General features: G+C 37.3%; 1 protein-coding gene across 6 annotated transcripts in view; it reads right to left on the bottom strand.

The window, feature by feature from the left end:
• Positions 1-22549, bottom strand: part of LOC105499523 (SEC14 and spectrin domain containing 1) — a 157789-nt gene that overhangs the window by 79357 nt on the left and 55883 nt on the right. For 3 of the 6 annotated variants that reach the window (XM_011772114.3, XM_071073850.1, XM_071073852.1), the window contains exons 2-3: positions 10705-10784; positions 2765-2873 (exon numbers count right to left, since the gene is read on the bottom strand). In XM_011772114.3, coding sequence (XP_011770416.1) covers positions 2765-2873; positions 10705-10759 — 164 coding nt within the window. In that variant the 5' untranslated portion in view covers positions 10760-10784. Of the gene's footprint in view, positions 1-2752; positions 2874-10704; positions 10785-12398; positions 12493-22549 lie in introns of those variants that run through there. The other 3 variants (XM_071073849.1, XM_011772112.3, XM_011772113.3) reach the window with 2 other exon arrangements.

Consider the following 22549-nt stretch of genomic DNA (forward strand, 5'->3'; position numbering starts at 1 on the left):
TTCAAAACGTTAAGATAGTCATTGCACAAAAAAAAAAAAACAATTTGGACATCTCCTATTAGGAAGAGGCCACCTTAGCTAGCTACAATGTTGGAGATGTCTGCAGATGTTCACAGGTGGAAGGAGTTAAACATTAACAGTTGGAAGCTGGGAGACAAAAGCAGGTCACAAAAGAATGTAGATATACTAGAAATGAAAAAACTTTTCTAGACACATCCGGGGCCTGATCTGGTAGGGTAAACTTAAAAACATTCCTAGGACAAAAAGAGGGCTGAAACATGGGTGATAATGTGATAAAACACACAATGTTAGTTTTAGATTTTCTAAGTGGTGGACATATGGGTGTCACCATATAATTCCTTCAACTTTTTTGCATATATGAACATTTTAATAAAATGTTGGGGGGTTACATTTTAAAAGCACTTCTGAGCAGTGGAAATTTTGAATGAAAAACATTGGTTTTAAGATCACACATCTAGTTAACTGCTCTCTAGCATCACAACGGAGAGATCAAAAACACCTTAGCTCTCTAAGGAAATGGCAAGTACAGATAAAAAGCTGACAGCCACTTTGTTAATCCCAAAATTATGGGAGACTGATCCAAGAAAGCAGGACAGAGTTTTCATGAATACTTGAGAAGGTCAAATTTTAGCAAAACAATCATAAGAAATAAAGTATCCATGTATCTATTTTGCCTTGCTAGAATAAGTTCTTTCATCTTGCTTCAACTTACACCTTCTCTGCTAGTTGGCAGGTAAGTGTAGATATGCAGAAACTGATTCATCATTTACACTGGAGGAACATCATACGTACATTTACATGAGAAAAAGAAAGAGAAAATTTAAATAGTATAGGCTGTACTTCCTGCTTATCCACACCAGAGTGAACATGAGTCAGGAGATGCGAATGAATTTGCTGGGCCTTTAGCCTCCCTCAGTTACCCAGTGCCTCTGACAGGGTAAGCATCCTGTTGAACTGAATATGATCCCAGTATATACAAACATGCATTTTCTTAAAACAAACCTAATCACAAGCCAACTATATCTTCTGGAATTCAGTATGAATAACTTGCTCCAATGCTGAAGGAAAACCTAACATGTTCATGGAAAGGTAAAACAGTCTCTGATCTACCCTCAGGCATTTTTCAAAAGTAACTTTGACAATTAGTAGTTTTTGCTTTTCATCTGAACCCACTGGACTTCACGTGAGATGCAACTACACTGAACTCTATTCATTTGAAGTACAAAAAGGCTCTAAATTGGTGTCAGGAATTGTGGACACTCATCCCAGCTGTGCGACTCACTAGGTTTGAGATCTTGGGCAAGTAACCATAACCTCTGAATTTCAATTTCCTCAACTACAAAATAAGGTAGTTGTTCAGATGGCACTTGACATATTTAACCTTCTATTAATCCATCTATGAATTTTTTTTCATAACTTGTAAGCTGTAAGTCTGGCTAACCATGGTTACCTAAAAAGCAGTTTGTTATCTAATGGTGAACAAGTTAGCAATCCACAGTTTGGGAGATTAGCAAGATTACTGCTAATGCAATTAGCTAATGCTAATACTAATACACTGACTACAGATTCTCATCATTTTCACCCCCAGAAACTGAAAATATTGAAAATTTTCACATGAAGAGCTCTATTTCCACAATATTAAAAAAACAAACAGCAACAGAATCATTAAATTACAGAACACTACTGGACGCAGGTGCGATTAAAATGAGTTGTTTTAACTCCATACTCTGCAAGGTGGTTTAAACGGAAAAAAGCTATTGTGTCAATAAAATGCAAATACAGGAAGAACATACAAAGAATTGTTTACTCTGACGAAAATGTTTTAAAATTCACTAGCCAGAACTTAAGAGCAGTATATGAAATAGTCGTGTTCCTTTTTCTACCTCTACATTGTATACACACACACACACACACACACACACACACACACGCACACACACACAGAAACCTGCCCTCATTTACATGCTTAATTGTAGTGGTTTACAAACCTGGTTGCACATTAGAAATACACAAGAAGCTTAAAAGACTTTCTAAAAATTCTGATAAGCAGGCTTCCCAAGAACAATTGGATCAGAATCTCTGGAAGTGAACCCCTGATCATTAGAATTTTGAAAAAAAACTCCAGATGACTAATATGCAGTCACAGTTGTGCCCCAGTCCCAATTATGGGAGAAGCAGATGGGGAGGAAGCTTTATTTTTGTTGTTGAAGTGATGGTTAGACTAGGGCAAATAAAGAGGTTTAAGTTGGGTCTTCACTGAACAAATGTGAAAACTAAAGTTAAAGGCCCTTTACATTGAAATATAAACAAACATTTTTGACATTTTTTAAAATAAAAATATTTATAAACTCCTAACAGCCTTCACTCACTCAGTACATTAAAACCTGCACACGTATTTATATCAATATGGTGAAATAGCTTACCTAAATAAAAGATCTTTTCTACTGATTAAATTCTCCAATTTTTCTAAAGTTACATGATATAGATGCTTAGTTACAGTGTTCCTTAAAAGTTGACAATACATACATTTTGGAAATCTGTAAATCATTAAATTCATCAAGAGCATAAAATGAGCATTTTATCTGCAATGATGTTATAAGTCATTGATTTTAGTATCTATAATTATAATTTCACTGCGAATAAAAGCAAATAAGATAGCAAAGTATACTTCAACAATAGAAAGAATCATTAGTAACTGAAAGAAAACATACTGAGATTTAAGAAAAGACACCTTTAGAGTCACCTTGGAATGCTGAGTAGGTAGTCTAAGGTGACACTCAGCTCATCCATATTTGTCTGTTCGAGGCATAATGGAATTGTCAAAATGAGGCCACTCCGTCTGTCCTTTCCTCCTATTAAAAAAGAGATTTAAATTTAACATGTAATACATATTAAGGCATAATCTGAATAATATATATTTGAATCCAATCTTACTACAATAATAAGTTTAAGACATAAATTGGAAAATATCTAATGGCTACCTATAGATTGTAAATGTTTATGATAGTATAGGAGAATTATAGAAAATTTAGAAAAAACAAAAAAAAATCACCCATGAAATCTTCACCCAAACATAGCAAATATCGCTTTATTTAAATTTCTTCCATTTAGTGTGCTTAATGTAATAAATTCATCAAGCACCTCTCGTGTGCCCAGCACAGTAAATACTTGCAAGTAAAGTAAAATAAATTTCCAATGAACCTAGGAAGAAAACATTTAGGTCATAAGAAATAAGATAGTTTGTTATGTTGTATAAGATATATAAAAATTATAAAAAGGGATTTAGAAAATGATTAAGAGCTGCAGTAAACGTGAAAAGTTTCATTAAAAAGCTAAGACTTGAGGAAAACAGAGCTGGGGGTATTGGTGTGCCTGTAGTCTCAAGTCCCAGCTACTCAGGAGGCTGAGGGTGAGAGTATCACTTGAACCCAGGAGTCCAGTACTAGCCTGGGCAACATAGCAAGATTGCATCGAAAGAAAGAAAAGAAAAGAAAGAAGAGAGAGAGAGAGAAAAAGACAGAGGAAGGGAGGGAGGGAGGGAGGGAGGGAGGGAAGAATTTGTAAACCAAGTCAAAAGAGTATTCTGTTATGAGGAATGATCTGCGTTAACTCACAAAGGTCAGACAGGCATATACTGTTCATAAGACAATAAAGATAAAGCACTGCACAGCTGAGAAGGGTGCATGGGAACTGGATATTGAAGTCTGAAATCAAGGTAGTAGAATACAGTTACATTCCATGTACGTTCAAGTTCCTTTCAGTGTGCCAAAAGTATAATGTAACTTTTAAATACTTTTATACCCACATCGTGTCTTTGGAAGTTTCCTACATGTTTTATTTTCACACTGAAGCCCATCTTCTGACCTAGTTGACATTTGAGGTAATTTTAGAAGCTTAAAAAGAAGAAAATACTGAAAGAAACAATTCCACATGATCGCTAGACATCTATCACTAAAAACTGCTAAGTGTGAAGTGAAGAAAAATACTCATATTAGTGACACAAATGGAATTCATAACGTATGAACCATAAATGAACTTCTGTCCTCCATTAGGTCAACCATTACTACTATCCAACCACTTTGTTTAATGTCAACAAATAACCATCTAAGATGATTCAACTTACTAATCAATCAATATGACTTCAATTGCATATTTTTTGTTCAGAATATAAGTGTCATTTTCAAAAAAAAAAAAAGGATTAACACAAGTGATTTTCAAACTGCATCTGCTGAAGGACTCTGTTGGTTTGAAAAAATTTTCTCTATTACTAAAAAAGTTTGAAAATTACTGGCTTAAACAATCAATGGTCAAGTGAAGAAGTTAATAGGAATAGGCTAAGAAGTCTTTCATTTATACTTCAAAATTGCTAAGCTTTATCCATGCATTAAGCCAAGCCCCAAAAAAGGCTCACACCTGGACTATGGCACTCTGACTCACTGTAGAATTGTCTTTAGAAGATAAATTGAACATTCAGGGCTATATTTAACTCAATTCCCTCAGATTTCATTCAGGGACAATAAAATAATCACCAGTGTAAAAGTACCAGAGGGGTGAAAGCCAACAGGAAAAAGACTTTCAAGGTAGTTAGGGTCAAAAGCATCAAATGCTACAGAGACAAGTGTCACAAGATGCAAAAATGTCATGGTAAAGATTATAAGAGAATAATAATGTCTGCTATTGAAAAGAGTGTGAGAACACAGGCATTTTCATACACCATTGGAAAAAACAGAAATTGAAACAATCTTCTTGGAGGGCAATCTGACAAAACCTAACACAAATATAAATGCATATTATCTTTATACCACTTCTACTTATAAAAATGCATACTGCTGAACTTGTACAAAATACACAAAGCTTTTTAGGCATAGAAGAGAAAAAAATGCACAAAGCTATGAATAAGAATATTTACAAAATCATTCATATCAGAGTATAATATATAATATATATTTATATATAGTATATAGTATTGTATATAATATACAATATGTAAAATGCACTGGGAAAACATGTCGATTTATACAGAGACATAACATACTTTGAAAAAAGGACATTAGTGTTATTAAGGCAATTAGGACAGGACATAAATAAGAATTAACACAGAGAAAACAAGCTAATACAGGCCAAATAACTCTGAGTTGGCAGAGCTACAGTATCTATGCTACAGCATGTACAGATTTACTCAATGATCCAAACTCCAGAAGATCACTACACCCAATGTACCAAACCACTGCTCCCACTCACAGCTTCCCCTTGATTCATCTTAGCTGATACATACTTTGAGTTGATAACTGAAGATAAATTCAAGTGTATATAAACAGTTTTGAACAGCAAAGAGTGAAAACAGCATAATGGATATTAAATAACTCCTCCAGTGTACTGAAACTTCCTCAGAGAAAGATGGAAGAAAAAAGCTAGAAGATAGTTATCATAAAAACTAATTATTCTGTATTTCAGAAACAATTATTTGGATGCCAGTTAGTCAATTATTAATTATTATCTTTTCATATAAGAAGTGAGACATCGTGACACCTACCTTGTAGAGGTCATTTTAATGAAATTACAGAACAGAATAAGTATCAGAAGACTGTATTTTCAGGGATTATTTTTATAGTTCATTCCTAGAGAGCTTTCTCCGAATGTGTAGAGCATCAAAAATCTTAAAGGAGGCTAGAGAAGAGTCAGATCACATACAATGAGAACCCTGTCATGCTAATAGTGGACTTCTCAGGAGAAACATTATAAGCCAAAAGAGACTGGAGGCTTATTTTTACCATTCTTAAAGAAAAAGATTTCCAACCAAGAATTTCATATCCTACCAAACTAAGCTTTATAAGTGAAGGAGAAATAAAATCTTTTCCAGACAAGTAATTCCTAAGGGAATTCATTACCACTAGACCAGCCTTACAAGAGATCCTTAAGGGAGTTCTAAAGATGGAAACAAAAGAACACCTGCTACTACAAAAACACATTTAATTACATAGCCCGCAGACCCTATAAAGCGACTACACAATTGAGACTACAAAGAAACCAGTTAATGACTTCAAAATAGGATTATAACCTCACATACCAATATTAGCCTTGAATATAAAAGGTCTAATACCCCACTTAGAAGACACAAAATGGCAAAATGGATTCAAAAAACAAGATTTGGCCAAGCATAGTGGCTCATGCCTATAATCTCAGCAATTTGGAAGACTGAGGTAGAAGGATCACTTGAGACCAGGAGTTCAAAACCAGCCTAGGCAATATATAAGGACACCTGTCTCCACAAAAAAATTAAAAATGGGAAAATTAGCTGGGCATGATGGCACATGTCTGTGGTCCCAGCTACTTGAAAGGCTGAGGTGGGAGAACTGCTTAGGCCCAGGAGGTTAAGGCTACAGTGAGCTATGATCATACCACTGCACTCCAGCCTGGGTGACAGAACGAGATCCTGTCTCAAACAAACAAACAAACAAACAAACAAAAAACTCAAAAAACAAGACCCATCCATCTTCTGTCTTTAAGAGACCCATCTCACATGTAATGATAATGATAGGTTCAAAGAAAAGGGTTGGGGAAAGACCTATTACACATAAGCAAAACAAAAAAGAGCAGGGGTCACTATTCTGATATCAGAAAAAACAGACTTTAAACCAACAATAATCAAATAGGACAAAGAAGAGCATTACATAATGATAAAGGTTTCAATTCAACAAGAATACCTGATTATTCTAAATATATATACATGCACCCAACAACGAAGTACTGCAGATTCATAAAAAAAGTAATTCTGGACCTACAAGATGAATTAGACAGCCACACAATAATAGCAGGGGATTTCAACACTCCACCAATAGAGCTAGACAGATCATCAGGGAGAAAACAAACAAATGCTGAACTTAAATTTGACACTTGACCAATTAGACCTAATAGACATCTACAGAACAGTCCATTCATCAACCACAGAATATACATTCTTCTCATCTGCATGTGAAACTCTACTCTAATCTGCATGTGAAACTCTTCTCATCTGCATGTGAAACATACTCTAAGACCAACCACAGGCTTGGCCATAATGCAAGTCTCAATAAATTAAAAAAACTCAAAATCATACCAACCATACTCTCAGATCACAGTGTAATAGAAGTAGAAATCAATACCAAGAAGATCTCTCAAAACCACACAATTACATGAAAATTAAACAGCTTGCACTTGAATGATTTTTGTGTAAACAAAATTAAGGCAGAAATCAAAAAATTGTTTGAGATAAATGAACACAGTGATACAACATCAAAATCCCTGGGATGCTGCAAAAACTGTTAAGGTTTATAGCAGTAAATGACTACATCAAGAAGTTACAAAGATCTCAAATTAACAATGTAACGTCACACCTACAGGAACTAGAAAAACAAGAACAAACAAACTCCAAAGCTAACAGGAAAAAAGAAATAACTGAAACTAGAGCAGAAGTGAATGAAATTGAGACCCCAAATCCATTAAAGGAATCAACAAGGCCAGGCAAGGTGGCTCAGCCCTCAAATCTCAGCACTTCGAGAAGTCAAAGTGAGCGAATCACTTGAGCTCACGAATTTGAGATCAGCCTGTGCAACACAGCAAAACCCCATCTTTACAAAAAATACAAAAATTGGCTGGGCATGGTGGTACACACCCGTAGTCCCAGCTAATTGTCAGGGCTGAGGCTGGAAGATTGCTTCAGCTCAGGAGGTCAAAGCTGCAGTGAGCCTAGTTCGTACTTGCTCTCCACCCTAGACTGAGTGACAAAGTGAGATCCTGTCTCAAAAAAAAGTGTGGGGGGCGGGGGAGCTGACAACATCAAATGATACACAAGATCAAAGACCACTAGCTAGATTAAGAAAGAAAAAAAGAGAGGAGATCCAAATAAGGACAATTAGAAATGACAAAGGTGACATTACAATTGATCCCACAGAAATACATAAGACTTCTGTGCACACTAACTAGAAACTCTAGAGGAATGGATAAATTTCTAGAAACACAGACCCTCCCAAGGTTGAATCATAAAGAAACTGAAGCCTTCAACAGCCCAATATTTAGTTCTGAAATTGAACTGGTAATTTAAAAATCTACCAACAAAAAAAAGCCCTGGACTAGATGGATTCACAGCCAAATAATCCTCCACATTCAAATAGGTTTTATTCCTGGGATGCAAGATCAGTTCAACATGCACAAATCAATAAATGTGATTTACCAAATAAACAGAATTAAAAACCATATGATCATCTCAATAGATGCAGAAAAAGCCTTCAATAAAATCCAATATCCTATCACGATAAAGACCCTCAATAAACTATGCATTGAAGAAATACATCTCAAAATAATAAAAGCTATCTATAGACAAACCCACAGTCAACATCATGCTGAACAGGCAAACGCCAAAAGTATTCCCCTTAAGAACTGAAACAAAACAAGGATAGCTACTCTCACCACTTGCATTCAACATAGTACTAAAAGTCCTAGCAAGAACCATCAGGCAAGAAAAAGAAAAGGCACAGAAATAGAAAAGGAGTCAAATTATTGCTCTTTGCTGACTTTATGTTTCTATACCTAGACAACTCTACAGCCTCCACCAAAAGGCTTCTAGAACTGATAAATTACATTAGTAAAGTTTCAGGGTAAAAAAATCAATATACAAAAATAAGTTGCATTTCCAAACACCAATGACACTCAAACTGAGAGCCAAATAAAGAACATATTCCCACTTATAACATCCACAAAAAATACTTAAAACTACACCTAAGCAAGGAGGTGAAATATATCTACAAGGAGAGCTATAAAACACTGCTGAAAGAACAGAAGACATAAAGTAATGGAAAAACATTCCATCATCATATTTAAAATGTTAAAATGGCCATACAGCCCAAAGCAATCTACAAATTCAATGCTATTCGTATCAAACTACCAATGTCAATTTTCACAGAATAGAAAAACACTAAAGTTCACATGGAAACAAAAAAGAGCCCAACTAGCCACAGCAATTCTAAGCAAAAAGAAAAAAGCCAGAGGTATTACATTACCTGTCTTCAAGCTACACTACAAGGCTGCAGTAAACAAAACAGCATGGTACTGGTATAGAAACAGACACATGGACCAATGGAACAGAACAGAGAATCCAGAGATCAATTCACACACCTACAGCCTTCTGATCTTCAACAAAACATGCAATGGGGAAAGAACTGTTGTTTTAAAAAACAGTACTGGGATAACTTGCTAGCTATGTGCAGAAGAATGAAACTGAACCATACCTTTCACCATATACAAAAATTAACTCAAAATGAATTAAAGACTTAAACCTAAGACCTAAAACTATAAAAATCCTAGAAGAAAACCTAGGAATTACAATTCTGGATACCGGCCTTGGAAAAAAAATTATGACTAAGTCCTCAAAAGTAACTGCAGCACAAAAATTGAAAAGCAGGACGTAAAGAGCTTCTGCACAGCAAAAGAAACTATCAATAGAGTAAACAGACAACCTACAAAATGGGAGAAAATATTCACAAACTATGCCTCCAACAAAGGCCTAATACCAAGAATCCATAATGAACTTAATCAATTCAACAAGGAAAAAACAAATAACCCCATTAAAAAGTGGGCAAAGGACATGAACAGACATTTCTCAAAACAAGACATACAAGTGGCCAACAAGCATGCACATCACAAATAATCACAGGAATGCCATCAAATTGACAATGAAATATCTCATACTAGTCAGAATGTCTATTATTAAAAAGTCAAAAAAATAATAGATGCTGGTGAGGCTGCAGACAAAAGGAAATGCATATACACTGTTGGTGGTCATGTAAATTAGTTCAGTAACTGGAGAAAGCAGTCTGGAGACTTCTCAGAGAACTTAAAACAGAGAAATCTATAAAACAATGTATTTTCCTTTGGGTATATACCCAGTAATGGGATTGCTATCATTCAATCCAGCAATCCCGTTACTGTGTATATATCCAACGGAAAATAAATTGCTCTATCAAAAAGACACATGCATTCATATGTTCCTTGCAGAACTATTTATAATAGCAGAGCTACGGAATCAACTTAGGTGCCCATCAACAGTGTAATGGATGAAGAAAACGTGGTACATACACATCATAGAGTACTACGCAGCCGTAAAAAAAACAGGGAAATCATGCCCTTTGCTGCAACATGGATGCAGCCAGAGGCCATCATCCTAAGTGAATATTGACACAGAAACAGAAAACCAAATACTGCATGTTCTCATTTGTAAGAAGGAGTGAAACACTGGGCACACATGGACCTAAAGATGGGAGCAACAGACACTGGAGACTACTGCGGGGGAGGGAGAGAAGGGGAAAAGGGCTGAAAAACTACCTACTGGGTATTATGGTCACTACCTGGGTGAGGGGAATCAACTGTACCCCAAACCTTAGTATCATGTAATATACCCATGCAACAGACAGGCACATGTATCCCCAGAATCTAAAATAAAAGTTGAAATTAGAAAAATAAATTGGCCTGCCAAGAACCAGTACAGAGTTAGCTCTCCTAGCTCTTCACTCTGATTTAAAGATGTCTCAGAAATATCTTTTAAACAAAACTTTCATAAAAACATAAAATGCATTTGTCATAATCATCAAACAAAAAAACTATTAAACAGTTTGTATATCAAACACTTCAAATTTTAAGAAGAAAACATACCTGAAAGGAAGGCCAGTTTTTTCTTCAGAATGGGTAATATTACTGAGGCCTCCATTTTACTCCAGTGAACTTCCTTAATTCTGAAAACACAGAAAGTCAAATGTCAACTACAAGATAACAATTATTCCATGAAATATATCCTAATGATAGTTTATCCCAGAGTTTCTAAACCTGAGAACTACTGACATTTTGAGCAAGATGATTCTCTTTTTTGTAGGGAGTTATCCTGTGCATTGTAGAATAGTTTGCAGCATCCCTGGCTTCTACTCACTAAAAACCAATACCACCTCCCTTTCCCAGTTTTGACAACCAAAATGTCTCTAGACATGGCCAAATATCCTCTGGTAGGCAAAATCACAAGTGGTTGAAAATCACTGGCTTAATTCTTTCTCAGAGCAATACTCTTGGGCTAAAACACTGCCTGGTACACAGTAGTAACTAAAAAAATGATTTGTTGAATAAACAAATGAATCAATGAAACAGGCAGTCAATCTTCCTTTGTGTTCCTTATTAATTACACAGCTTAATGCCAAATATCTGATTCTTTCCATTTCACTATTAAATGGCTTTTTCTGATTTCTCATATTTTTGCTCCCCTATAATACAGGGTACCACATCTTATCCTGTTTATCTCACTACATTTTCTAATACATTGTTTCAATTTTTGCCCCCATTGTTAACTGCCTCCATCTCTCTACATTTTACAGTTTTTAATTTTCCAGGGAAAATTGTGGTTAGGCCAGTTCATCTTTTTGTACCAGGCCACAATTCACTATTCTTTGATTCAGTTTTCCAGGGTCTACTCAGCCATAGCCAGGGATTATAGCTAAATACAAAAAGGGACTACCCTTATAGCAAGGGCTAAGGGCAACATAGTTTCCCTTAAATGGAGGTTTTGCCATGGCAGGCATTCAGGCTTGGCCAGCCCAGTATACTATCAAATTTTGATTTTAAGGAGAATAGGACCTTTCAAACAAAACAACAACAAAAACAAACAAACAAAATCAATTCTATTATCTTCTTATACTTAGTTTCATGTCTGAGAGAGTATTCTCAATCACATTTTATCCCTTCCTCCCCTGTCCCATCTCACACCCACCCACCATCACAACACAGAGCAGTTCCTTGGAGTGCACTGTGAAATTTTATTGTATTTAATGAAAGCATACTCTCTTGAAGACAGTTTCTAGCACAGCAGAAAATATGACTCTTTGTATCTTACTTACTCAGCAAACACCTGCTATGAACCTATCCCACCTAAGGTTATGCTACCAGCTAGAGCTGAAAACTCAAGAAACAGCACTGCTCTGGAGAAAAAAAAAAAAAAAAAAAAAAAAACACAAAAGCAGTCTTTAAAAAACAAACAAAAAATAGATGTTAAGGAAAAAAAAGATGGAGTTGTAACATTGGTCAGATAATGGCTAATTAAACAAGACTAATTTAAACTAGTATATAATTTTACAGCTTTTGTGTATACAATTTAAAAAACAACGACCATTTGCATCTGTCTTCAAAGAAAACAAGCTGTCCATCTAGATGATATATTCAAGTTCCCTTGAATATTTGCAATTTGTTTATTCAAGTTTGTTCTACATTAGCCCAGCAAACAGAGTAATAGGAAGTAGGAGGAAAAAAGCTCACAATATACATCTTTAATCTAAAACTAGTAGCACTCCATGTTTTCAGATCAATACCTTGATCTGATGAGTTGTTATCCAGTTATACAAGAACCCAGGAGCCTAGATTCACGTCTTAGATCTCCTGTCTTGTGACCAGCTTGTTGAAGACCTGATTTGAAAGTTTGATAAAGGGGTGATAATAATTACTATAATTAACATTGACTAAGTGTTTATTATAAACTATGCACTGTTCTAAACGATTTCTTTTTATTATCTTAGTCTTCACAACATTTCTATGAGGTAGGTACTATTATTTTATTAGCCCCAAATAGCTTGTTTTCCAGTCCCACCATGGGACAAACCCCATCTATTCCTTCAGACTCATCTCTGGGTAGCATCCTAAAATACTGGATAAATCTGACCCTCACACTCTCAAAAAGAAAGTTTAATTTTCTTGGGCAATACAACATGGCCACATTACAAACTTTCAGATCAGGAATCCTCCTGGGCCTCCTGCCCCAATACTATTTTACAGCTTGCCCTTTTCTGTTGCAACTCTTCTCAGTGATCTGAAGTTCCTATGTCCAGGCTTTCGTAACTCACTCTCTCGGGATCCAAATCTCCACCAAACCTGCTGAATGTGCTGACTATATTCTCTGGCCCCACTGACTCTTTTGACATTTTGGATGGCCTTTCTTTTACTCTCTCCCGTTCTTCCCAGCTAGCTCGATGGGTTGAGGCCACACCTTCTTCCCGTAACAAACTACCTTCATGTTCAATTACACCTACTCCATCTGCTCCCTCTCTCTCACCTTCCCCTCAACATCCCAACCTTTGATGTTGATTTCCTCCTCCTTATCAGGGATTCTTCTCCCCTTCTCATACTAGGTCAGAGGTCACCTATGAGATCTTATTTTGGCCTCAGAAAAAGTTCTGCTGCTCCAGGACGTGGCAAATGGGGATCTAGGAACCATGAGAGTCCATGCTCCCTTCCTAAAGTCTGATCTTTCCCAAATAAAAACTAAGCTTTGGCTCTTTCAGTAGGGGCCCTCCTCATTTCATGAAGGAATTTAAAAGACTACTGCTTTATCTACCTCACTTGGTAGGACATGTATATTATTTTTACCACTTGTTGCACCCATGAGGAAAAATCCCACATATGGTCTCTGGCTCACAGGTGGGCAGATGAAGTGCATACCCCAAATCCCCAGGAGTCTGACCCTGGGAGAACTGCAGTGCCTGACGCTGATCCTAGGTGGGGTTATCAAGAGGGAGACCACAGCAGGAAATGTCATAATCACATGATCACTTGCCTGATTCAGGGCATTAAAAAGGCCATATAAAACCTGTAAATTATGCCAAACTAAGGGAAATAAGAGAGGGGTCAAATGAAAATCTAGCCCTATTGTATTCCAAGCTGGCTGAGGCTATGAGAAAATATACTAGTATGAACCCCCAGAGCCCAGAAGGCCTCAATGTCATAGCTGTTTATCAGCCAGGTATCCCTACACATTAGACATGAAGTCCAAAAGCTAGATTAAAGACCACAAACTACTTTCCCAACATTGCTGGACATAGTTTCAATTTCTTCAATAATTGAGAACAGATTAAGGGGAACAGAGCTAAAGAGAAAGAAACATGCAAGGACAAGAGACAGGCTTAACTGCTGGCTGCTTTAGAAGCCTCCAGCCCATTCCAGATTGTACTGAGGACACTTCTCCAAGTAAGTGTTGTTGATGCAGAAGGACAGGCCACTGGATATGGTTTGGCTCTGTGTCCCCACCCAAATCTCATCTCCAATTGTAATCCCCATGTTTTGAGGAAGAGAACTGTAATCTCCACATGTAGAGTGAGGGAAGTGATTAGATCATGGGGGAGTTTCCACCATGCTGTTCTCATAGTGAGTTCTCACGAGATCTAATGTTTTCATAAATGGCAATTTTTCCTGCCCTCCTTACTTCTCTCTCCTCCTTACTTCTCTCTACCCTGTGAAGAAGGTGTCTGCTTCCTCTTCTACCATGACTGTAAGTTTCCTGAGGTCTCCCCAGCCATGCAGAACTGTGAGTCAATTAAACCTCCTTTGTTTACAAATTACCCAGTCTCAGGTATTTCTTTACAGCAGTGTAAAAACGGATTAAATAGAAACTTCAAGTTAGACAGTCCTACCTCAGGTGTTTAAAATATAGCCCACATTTATTCAAACAAGCCCTAGCAAGAAATCTAATTGAAAAATCTCTTAAGAAGGGATAACTTCTACAGCATGTAAACTACCTCCTCATTTGCTCTTCCACATAAATCACACAGCAACATGAAGTACAAATCTTAACTTCCCAACAAAAGGAAAATAATTTTTGTCTACTTCAAAGGTTACTTAAAGGTTATATATAAAACAAGGTAAAAGGAACCAGGGAATAAGAGAGACATGAAGAAGGTTATAAGGGTAAAAAGGTATTTTGGGAAAGGAAGGTTATTTAAAAACAAACAAACAAACAAACAAACAAAAAATACTTTATATGAGAAAAAAAATCTCGTATAAATTCTTGTCCTGAAATAGAATGACTGGTTGTTTAAGAAAGAGGAATGCTTAGGACAAGTCGTAAAGTCCAAGCATGTCAAAAATAGTCTGTGTAAGTCATAAGAAGGTTTGTGAAGGGAAATTTATGAAAGGAATTTTCTATGTGATTAAGCTGGTTATAACTGAAAGGGAATTATTTAGGATAGTCTTTCTAACATTGCCTCTCCATATGTTAAAACAAGGTTTTCTTAAGGTATTAATCTGTTTTTAACAAAACTACAAGAAGTTTTACTTTTCATTTTATAATGTTTATTTTTAAAACTTCTCAGAATCATCTCAGTTTAACTTTTGCTGTGTCCCGCTGCTTTCAGTTTTTTCTCCCCTAAAAAAGGCCTAATTTAACAACACTCCCCAGTTTTTGTCAGCTCCTGTCGTGTTTTCCTCCCAATTCTAACTGCTATTATGTCCTAATGCTAAACATTAGCATAATATTTTAACGTTTCAACTTTAAGGTCAAAAAAATTAAGCAATGTTTTCCTCTAACATAACTTAATTCTGAACCCCTGGCTTTTCTTGGTATGTCTAAATTTTCCATGTAATCAAAAAAACCAACTTATGCTGTTCCTAAGAGTCATGTATTCCCCCGCTGAACACACACTTTCTGTGTCTAATGAAATGCAAACACTTTTTCACTGAGTTTAATTTTCAGGTTACCTAAATGGGTTTCCAATAAGGAAAAACAATCACAAAGCAAAAGGTTTGTGTATCCCTTTTTGGACAATGGCTTTAAAAAACAAAATTTTATCTTCTAGAATTCAACAGTTTCACTTTCAAATGATACTGTGTATGGGATCAGTCTCTCCCCAGAGATGCCTGCTACCGTTACAAATCTCCCCTGGATTCAGCTAGTCACCAGTTTCACCTTGACATACTCCCCCCTCTCTGATGAATACCTTCCTCCAGAAAAATCCAATATCCTAAGACCCACAATCTGGGACAATGACCCACAGGGTCTCCTGACAAACCAACAACCATAGGTAGGGTCTACTCCATGCTCTAGGCATGCCAGGAAGTAGTTGGAAGATGAGACCTCCACCCCATTGCCAAAGATTTGTCACTGCTGTTCTGTCAGAGGGGGTGGGGCAGATGTGGAGTTCTGATAAGTAAGCAACAACGAGAAAGGGGTGATCCCGGATGGGAAACAATGAACTACTGTTCGGACAGATGGTTAATCACAAACAACCTGCAAGCACAGCTACCTTGTTCCGCAGATAGCCGCCTTGTAGCATGACTCTATACAATTTCCCTCCAGCCCCCACCTCTTGGCAGACAACCCTTTCTCTGCTGTGCTGCCCAATGCAACCCTGCAGCATATTTTCACATTTTCGCTAATAAATCTGCATTTTTTTACCTACAACTGTCTTGGTAAATCCCTTTAAAAACTGCAAAGCTGGCCCCAGGCAGTAGCACCCATGACATCCAGGAGTTCAAGACCAACGTGGGCAACATGGCAAGAACCCCACTCTATTTTTTTTAAAAGGGGATGGGAACAGTTCAGAGAGCTTCCAGGTGGGTGAACACATCAAGATGCTGAGAGGGTAGCACACCCAGACAGGCCATGGAAAGTCCCCATGCCTCCTCCCCTGATACCTTGCACTAAACATCTCTTCTATAGGCTGTTCCTGAGTTGTATCCTTTATAACAACCCAGTAATCATAAGTAAATTGTCTTACTGAAGTCTGTGAGGTATCTTAGTGAATTATCAAACCTGAAGGGGTTGTGGGTGATGAGAACCTTGATTTGTAGCCAAGTCAGACAGAAGAGTGGGTAATCTGGGGACCCAATACTTGTGCCTGGCATCTAAAATGAGGACAGCCCAGCTATGGTGCCTAAAGTGAAGAGAGCCTGAGCCTGTAGTCCTAGCTACTAAGGAGGTTGTGGTGGGAGGATTGCCTGGGCCCTAGAGTTTGAGTGCAGCCTGGGCAACATAGCAAGTTTCTTGTCTATAAAAAATAAAAAGAAACAAATAAATAAAGTGAGGACAGTCTTGTGGGACTGAGCCCTTAATCTCTGGATCTGATAACTCCAGGCACTTACTGCCAGAACTGAATTGGGTTGTAGGACACCCAGGTGGTATCTGGAGAGATGGAGAATTGATTGGTGTGAAGAAAAAACTCTCACATTTGATATGAGAAATATTGTCAATGAAAAGTTATACGTGTGTGTGTGTGTGTGTGTGTGTGTGTGTGTACAGGTTAAAAAAGGAAGAACTTTTATCTGAGGAATGCAAGTCCTTTTAATTATCAGACCAAGAGAGACACTAAAATGAGACCACAATCATGCCCTTCTTCATGTCTTGCGCTGTGTGTTCATCTTCTGAAATTGCTTACTATTACCACAAGTAGCTATAAATAAATCTAATAATACCCCACTGGACATTATAATCCACACCCTATAGCTTAACAATGTAGAGCCAATCACTAATCAGTGTTCTTTCTGTGAACCAATGAGAATTTCTGATGACTTTTTTGCGATAATCCATATCTTATAGCTTAACAACGTAGAGCCAATCATTAACCAATGTTATTTATGTGAACCAATGAGAATTCCTGACAAACAACTTTTTTTTGCCTTTAAAAATCTACTTGTAACTGGTACTAATCAAAGTGCATGTTCAGGACAATTTGAATCTATGCTCCCAGGCTGCAGTCCTTGAGCTTAGCCAAAAAAAACTCTTCACTTATATTAATTTTGCCTCAGCTTCTTCCTTTTAGGTTGACATGCATACAGACATGCCACTGCCTTGATTCATGCTAAGGCACCAGCACTCTTTCTCACCAACGCTTTTACACCATCAGCACAAATGTCAACACAGTAAACAGGGCAAATAAAACATAAGAATTATAAAAAACAGTTTTGACCTCAGGCACTCCTGAAAGCTAGAAACAAGAGAACTACTGATCTCAGCTGTCCATAGGATGCTCCCCCAGAAAAAGAAAAAATTCAACCTTGAGGGAGAAATGCAGATACAGAGACAACAGTCACAGAAACAGAACTGGCTTTCTAACCAGATTTTCTTTATGGTATATGAGCAGAGACAAATTCTCAGCTGCCTTTAATTCCTTCCTATTTTTTTTGAACTTATTTCTCCATCCTTCTCATCAGTTCTGTAAATTATACAAAATAAATCCCTTTTCTGCTTAAGTTGGCTAAAATAGGCTCCTCTTTTAATCAGTGGAGAAAGTTGGTAGAAGCAGCAAAACTAAAATTGAGAGTTTAGAAGACGGTCTCCAATCACTTTGGGCCTTTTTTTTTTTTTTTTTAACTCTGTTGCCATTTAATTTCAATAAAAATGCCCAACAATACATTGAGATTTTAACCCTTGCCATAGTCAAACCTAATTAAACAGCATCCAAGAAATAGGAACATCTGGCATCCCTAAGACACGGCGTACAAAATGATAGATGCAGCTGACCCATGGAGTAAAATCTATTAATATTATTGAAGCTTTCCAAGTCAAATTATTAATTTTATGCCATCATATGCTAAAATTTAACTTTTCACAACTGCATTCTCTACATCTCTAAAAAGGAAAAGGACAATGGTTTTAGTCTCTTGGTCTAGATTTTCTTTGGCAAACTATGACATCAAGAAGCAATCTTCCATTTCATCACTATCTCCTGAGAGACAGGTGCTTTATCCAAACTTTCCTTTACACAAACACTTCAGCAAGGCAAAATACTGGGTTTTAAAAAAATTAAACAGCTTTTTAAAATTGTTTTATTTTAAGAATATCTTGAAAGTGATACAAAGGTAGCTTAAAGTAATACTAAGGAGAAATACAGTTTTGTGGGTGTATCAAATGACCACAGGCCAAGATCAAATGACCTGATAGATAAAAAGTAAAGCAGTCAAGAGATGAAAACAACTGTATTTACTCTGTATCTTCCTCCTTTCTACAGTCTCCTTTCCATCAATCTCTTTTACTGTTGTCACAAAAGAGATAGGTAACAAAAAATCATTATTACTGTATCACTAGGTCAAATTTAATTTTTCAAAAGTTATTTGTTCCAGTTTTTCAAGTGTTTAGCACAGTTATTAAAAAAAAAAAACCTTCCTCTTTCTGGTTATTTTAATATCTGATAGAAAAATTTAAATAGATAATATACAAAATACACAAAGGGAAAATCTTGCAAAATAAAACCAACACCACCTCCATCTCCACAATAAAATGTTAAATAACATAAAGGTGGAAAATGGCGAATAGGAGACAGGACTAACATGCAGCTCCCACTTGGACAGACAGTACAGCATCTGGAGACTCACACTGCTAACTTTTGTTCCAAGAACGACCATAGGAACATAACAGGAAAACTGAAGAATTCACAGATCCTTTGAAAAAAGTGGCTTGCTGCTGCAACACCACAAAACAGCTGAAAAACTGTGAATCAACAAAGTGTGAGAGGGGAGAAAAGTCAGCCTCTGAACACACATCCCCACTGGGGAACCCAAAAATCCAGATCATGGGAGAAGAATTTAATTTACCTAGAGTTGAAATGGATTTAGGGAGTTGTGTGAAACATAAAAGCAGAAGCAGCAGCTGGAAGAGCCCTGTAGGCACTCCTGGTCCCCAGCACCCCAGCACAAGCCCAAGGAAGCCATTCCTGACCTCATCTCACAGAGGTCCCTTAGGGGAAGTAAGGCAGCTGGTGAAATTGGGGAGGGGCCACAGGGTGAAGGATGCTCCTAGCTGAACTCTGTAATAACTTCAACTGAGCACAAACTTTCCTGAGCAGAATCCAGGGAGTAGGGGGCAAACGGGAAGTGCAGATACAAGCACAGAAGCCAAAGCCGACCATGCAGGCGGGCAGGCAGGAAGGTGAGAGACCTGAGAGCCCTGCTTGTTTTCTCAATGTGAAGGCTTGTACCTGAGGGCAAGACCTCAGCCCTGCTCTCTGGCTGTCTGGATACAAACTCAGTGTGGTTGGTGGGGGTAAGGTGAGAGTGAGACTGGCCTTGCTAACTGTATGGGAGCTCGGTGAGGCCTGTCACAGCTGGCTTTTCCCCACTTCCCTGGTGATCTATATGATGCAGCAGAGGCAGCCATAATCCCCCTCGAACCTAACTCCATTGGCCTGAGAACCACCCACCAACCCCCACAGTGGCCACAGAAACCCCCGTCCAAAGGGAGTCAGAGCTCAGACCGCTCTAACCCTGCCGATGGTTTACATCTATCTGCCCTGGTAGCCAAAGACAAAAGATAAAGCTCTTGTGAGCTCTATGGCCACAACCAAATCGGAGAAACCAAAGTATTCATCCTGGCCAATGTGGGGCAAGATTATATCCACTTTCTACCACTGCAGTTGGTACTCTCTTGAAAGTGCCTGGGGGCCAACCAATCAAGCCACTACAGTAACTCAACAGAACAACCCTGCTCCAAAGAAGGAGAAAACAACAGCTAATTCCACCACCTGCAACACCCTGGCTAAACTGAGGTCCTGATTCTGTCCACATGACAACTTCACTACCAGCATAATCAGCATTCAAGAAAACCAGCACCAAACAAAACTAAAATCAAGGATTCCCACAGAGTCCACTTTATAACCCTGCCACCTCCACCAGAGCAGGTGCTGGTAACCACAGAGGGGAGACCTAAAGACAGATGACATCACAGGACTCTTTGCAGACACTCCCCAGCACCAGCCTGGAGCCTGGTAACCCCACTGGGTGGCTAGATTTAGAAGGGCAATAACAATCACTGTAGTCTGGCTCTCAGGAAGCCCCATCCCTAGCACCATATCAAGGGATGACCCTGTGGTACAAAAGAATCTGAACAGTAGCCCCTGAGTTCCAGATCTTTCCACTGAAACCATCTAACAAAATGAGAATGAACCAGAAAAGTAATTCTGGTAACATTACAAAACAAGGTTCTATAACACCCCCAAAAGATCACACTAGCTCCTCTCTAGCAACAGATCCAAACCAACAAGAAATCTCTGAATTGCCAGATAAAGAATTCAGAAGGTTGATTATTAAGCTATTCAAGGAGGCATCAGAGAAAGGTGAAAATAAAGAAATTTTTAAAAATACAGGATATTAATGAAAAAGTCTCCAGAGAAATAGATATCATAAAGAAAAGACAATCAAAACATCCAGAAATAAAAGACACACTTAGAGAAATGCAAAATACACTGGAAAGTTCCAACAATAGAATTGAACGAGTAGAAAAAAGGACTTCAGAGCTCAAAGACAAGGCTTTCAAATTAATGAAATCCAAAAAAGACAAAAAAGAATTTTTAAAAATGAATAAGCCTCAAAGGAATTTGGGATTATATTAAAACAACCAAACATAAAAATAATTGGTATTCCTGAAGAAGAAGAGAAATCTAAAAGCTTGGAAAACTTATTTGAGGGAATAATAGAGAAAAACCTTCCTGGTCTTGCTAGAGACCCAGACATCCACTTACAAGAAGTTCAAAGAACACCCAGGAAATTCATTGCAAAAAGATAATCACCTAGGAACATAGTTTTCGGGATATCTAAAGTCAAGATGAAGGAAAGAATCTTAAAGCTGTGAAGAAAAAGCATCACTTATATCAACTTATAAAGGAAAATCTATCAGATTAACAGCAGATTTCTCAGCAGAAATCCTGCAAGCCAGAAGGAATTGGGGTCCTATCTTTAGCCTCCTTAATTAAAATAATTATCAGCCAATAGTTCTGTACCCAGCAAAAGTAAGTGTCATAAATGGAGAGATAAGGTATTTTTTAGACAAACAAATGTTGAGAGAATTTGCCACTACCAAGCAAGCACTACAAGAACTGCTAAAAGGTGCTCTAAATCTTGAAACAAATCCTCAAAATACGCCAAAATAGAATCTCCTTAAAGCATACATCTCACAGGACCTGTAAAACAATAACACAATGAAAACAAACCAAGGTATTCAGTCAACAAATAGCATGATGAATAGAACAGTACCTCACATCTCAACACTAACATTGAATATAAATGGCCTAAATGGTCCACTTAAAAGATACAGAATGGAGAATGAATAAGAATTCACCAACCAAGTATCTGCTGTCTTCAAGAGATTCAACTGACACATAGGGACTCACATAAACTTAAGGTAAACAGGTTGAAAAAGACAGTCCATGCAAATGAACACCAAAAGTGAGCAGGCGGAGCTATTCTTCTATCAGACAAAACAAACTTTAAAGCATCAGCACTTTAAAAAGGCAAAGAGGGGCATTATATAATGATAAAGGACTAGTTCAACAGGAAAATATCACAATCCTAAATATATATGCACCTAACGGTGGAGCTCCCAAATTTATAAAACAATTACTACTAGACGTAAGAAATGAGATAGATGGCAACACACTAATGCTGGGGAAATACAATACTCTCCTGACAGCACAAGACACGTCATCAAAATGGAAAGGCAACAAAGAAACAATGGACTTAAACTACACCCTAGAACAAATGGACTTAACAGATATTTACAGAACATTCTACCCAATAATTGCAGAATATACATTCTTTTCATCAGCATGTGGAACATTCTCCAAGATAGATCGTATGATAAGCCAAAAAACAAGTCTCAATAAATTTAAGCAAATTGAAGTTATATCAAGTACTCTCTCTTATACTACAGTAGAATAAAATTGGAAATTAATTTGAAAAGGAATGCTCAAAACTACACAAATACCTT

This window comes from Macaca nemestrina, chromosome 11 (genome assembly GCF_043159975.1).
Source record: "Macaca nemestrina isolate mMacNem1 chromosome 11, mMacNem.hap1, whole genome shotgun sequence".
Taxonomy (NCBI): Eukaryota; Metazoa; Chordata; class Mammalia; order Primates; family Cercopithecidae; genus Macaca; species Macaca nemestrina.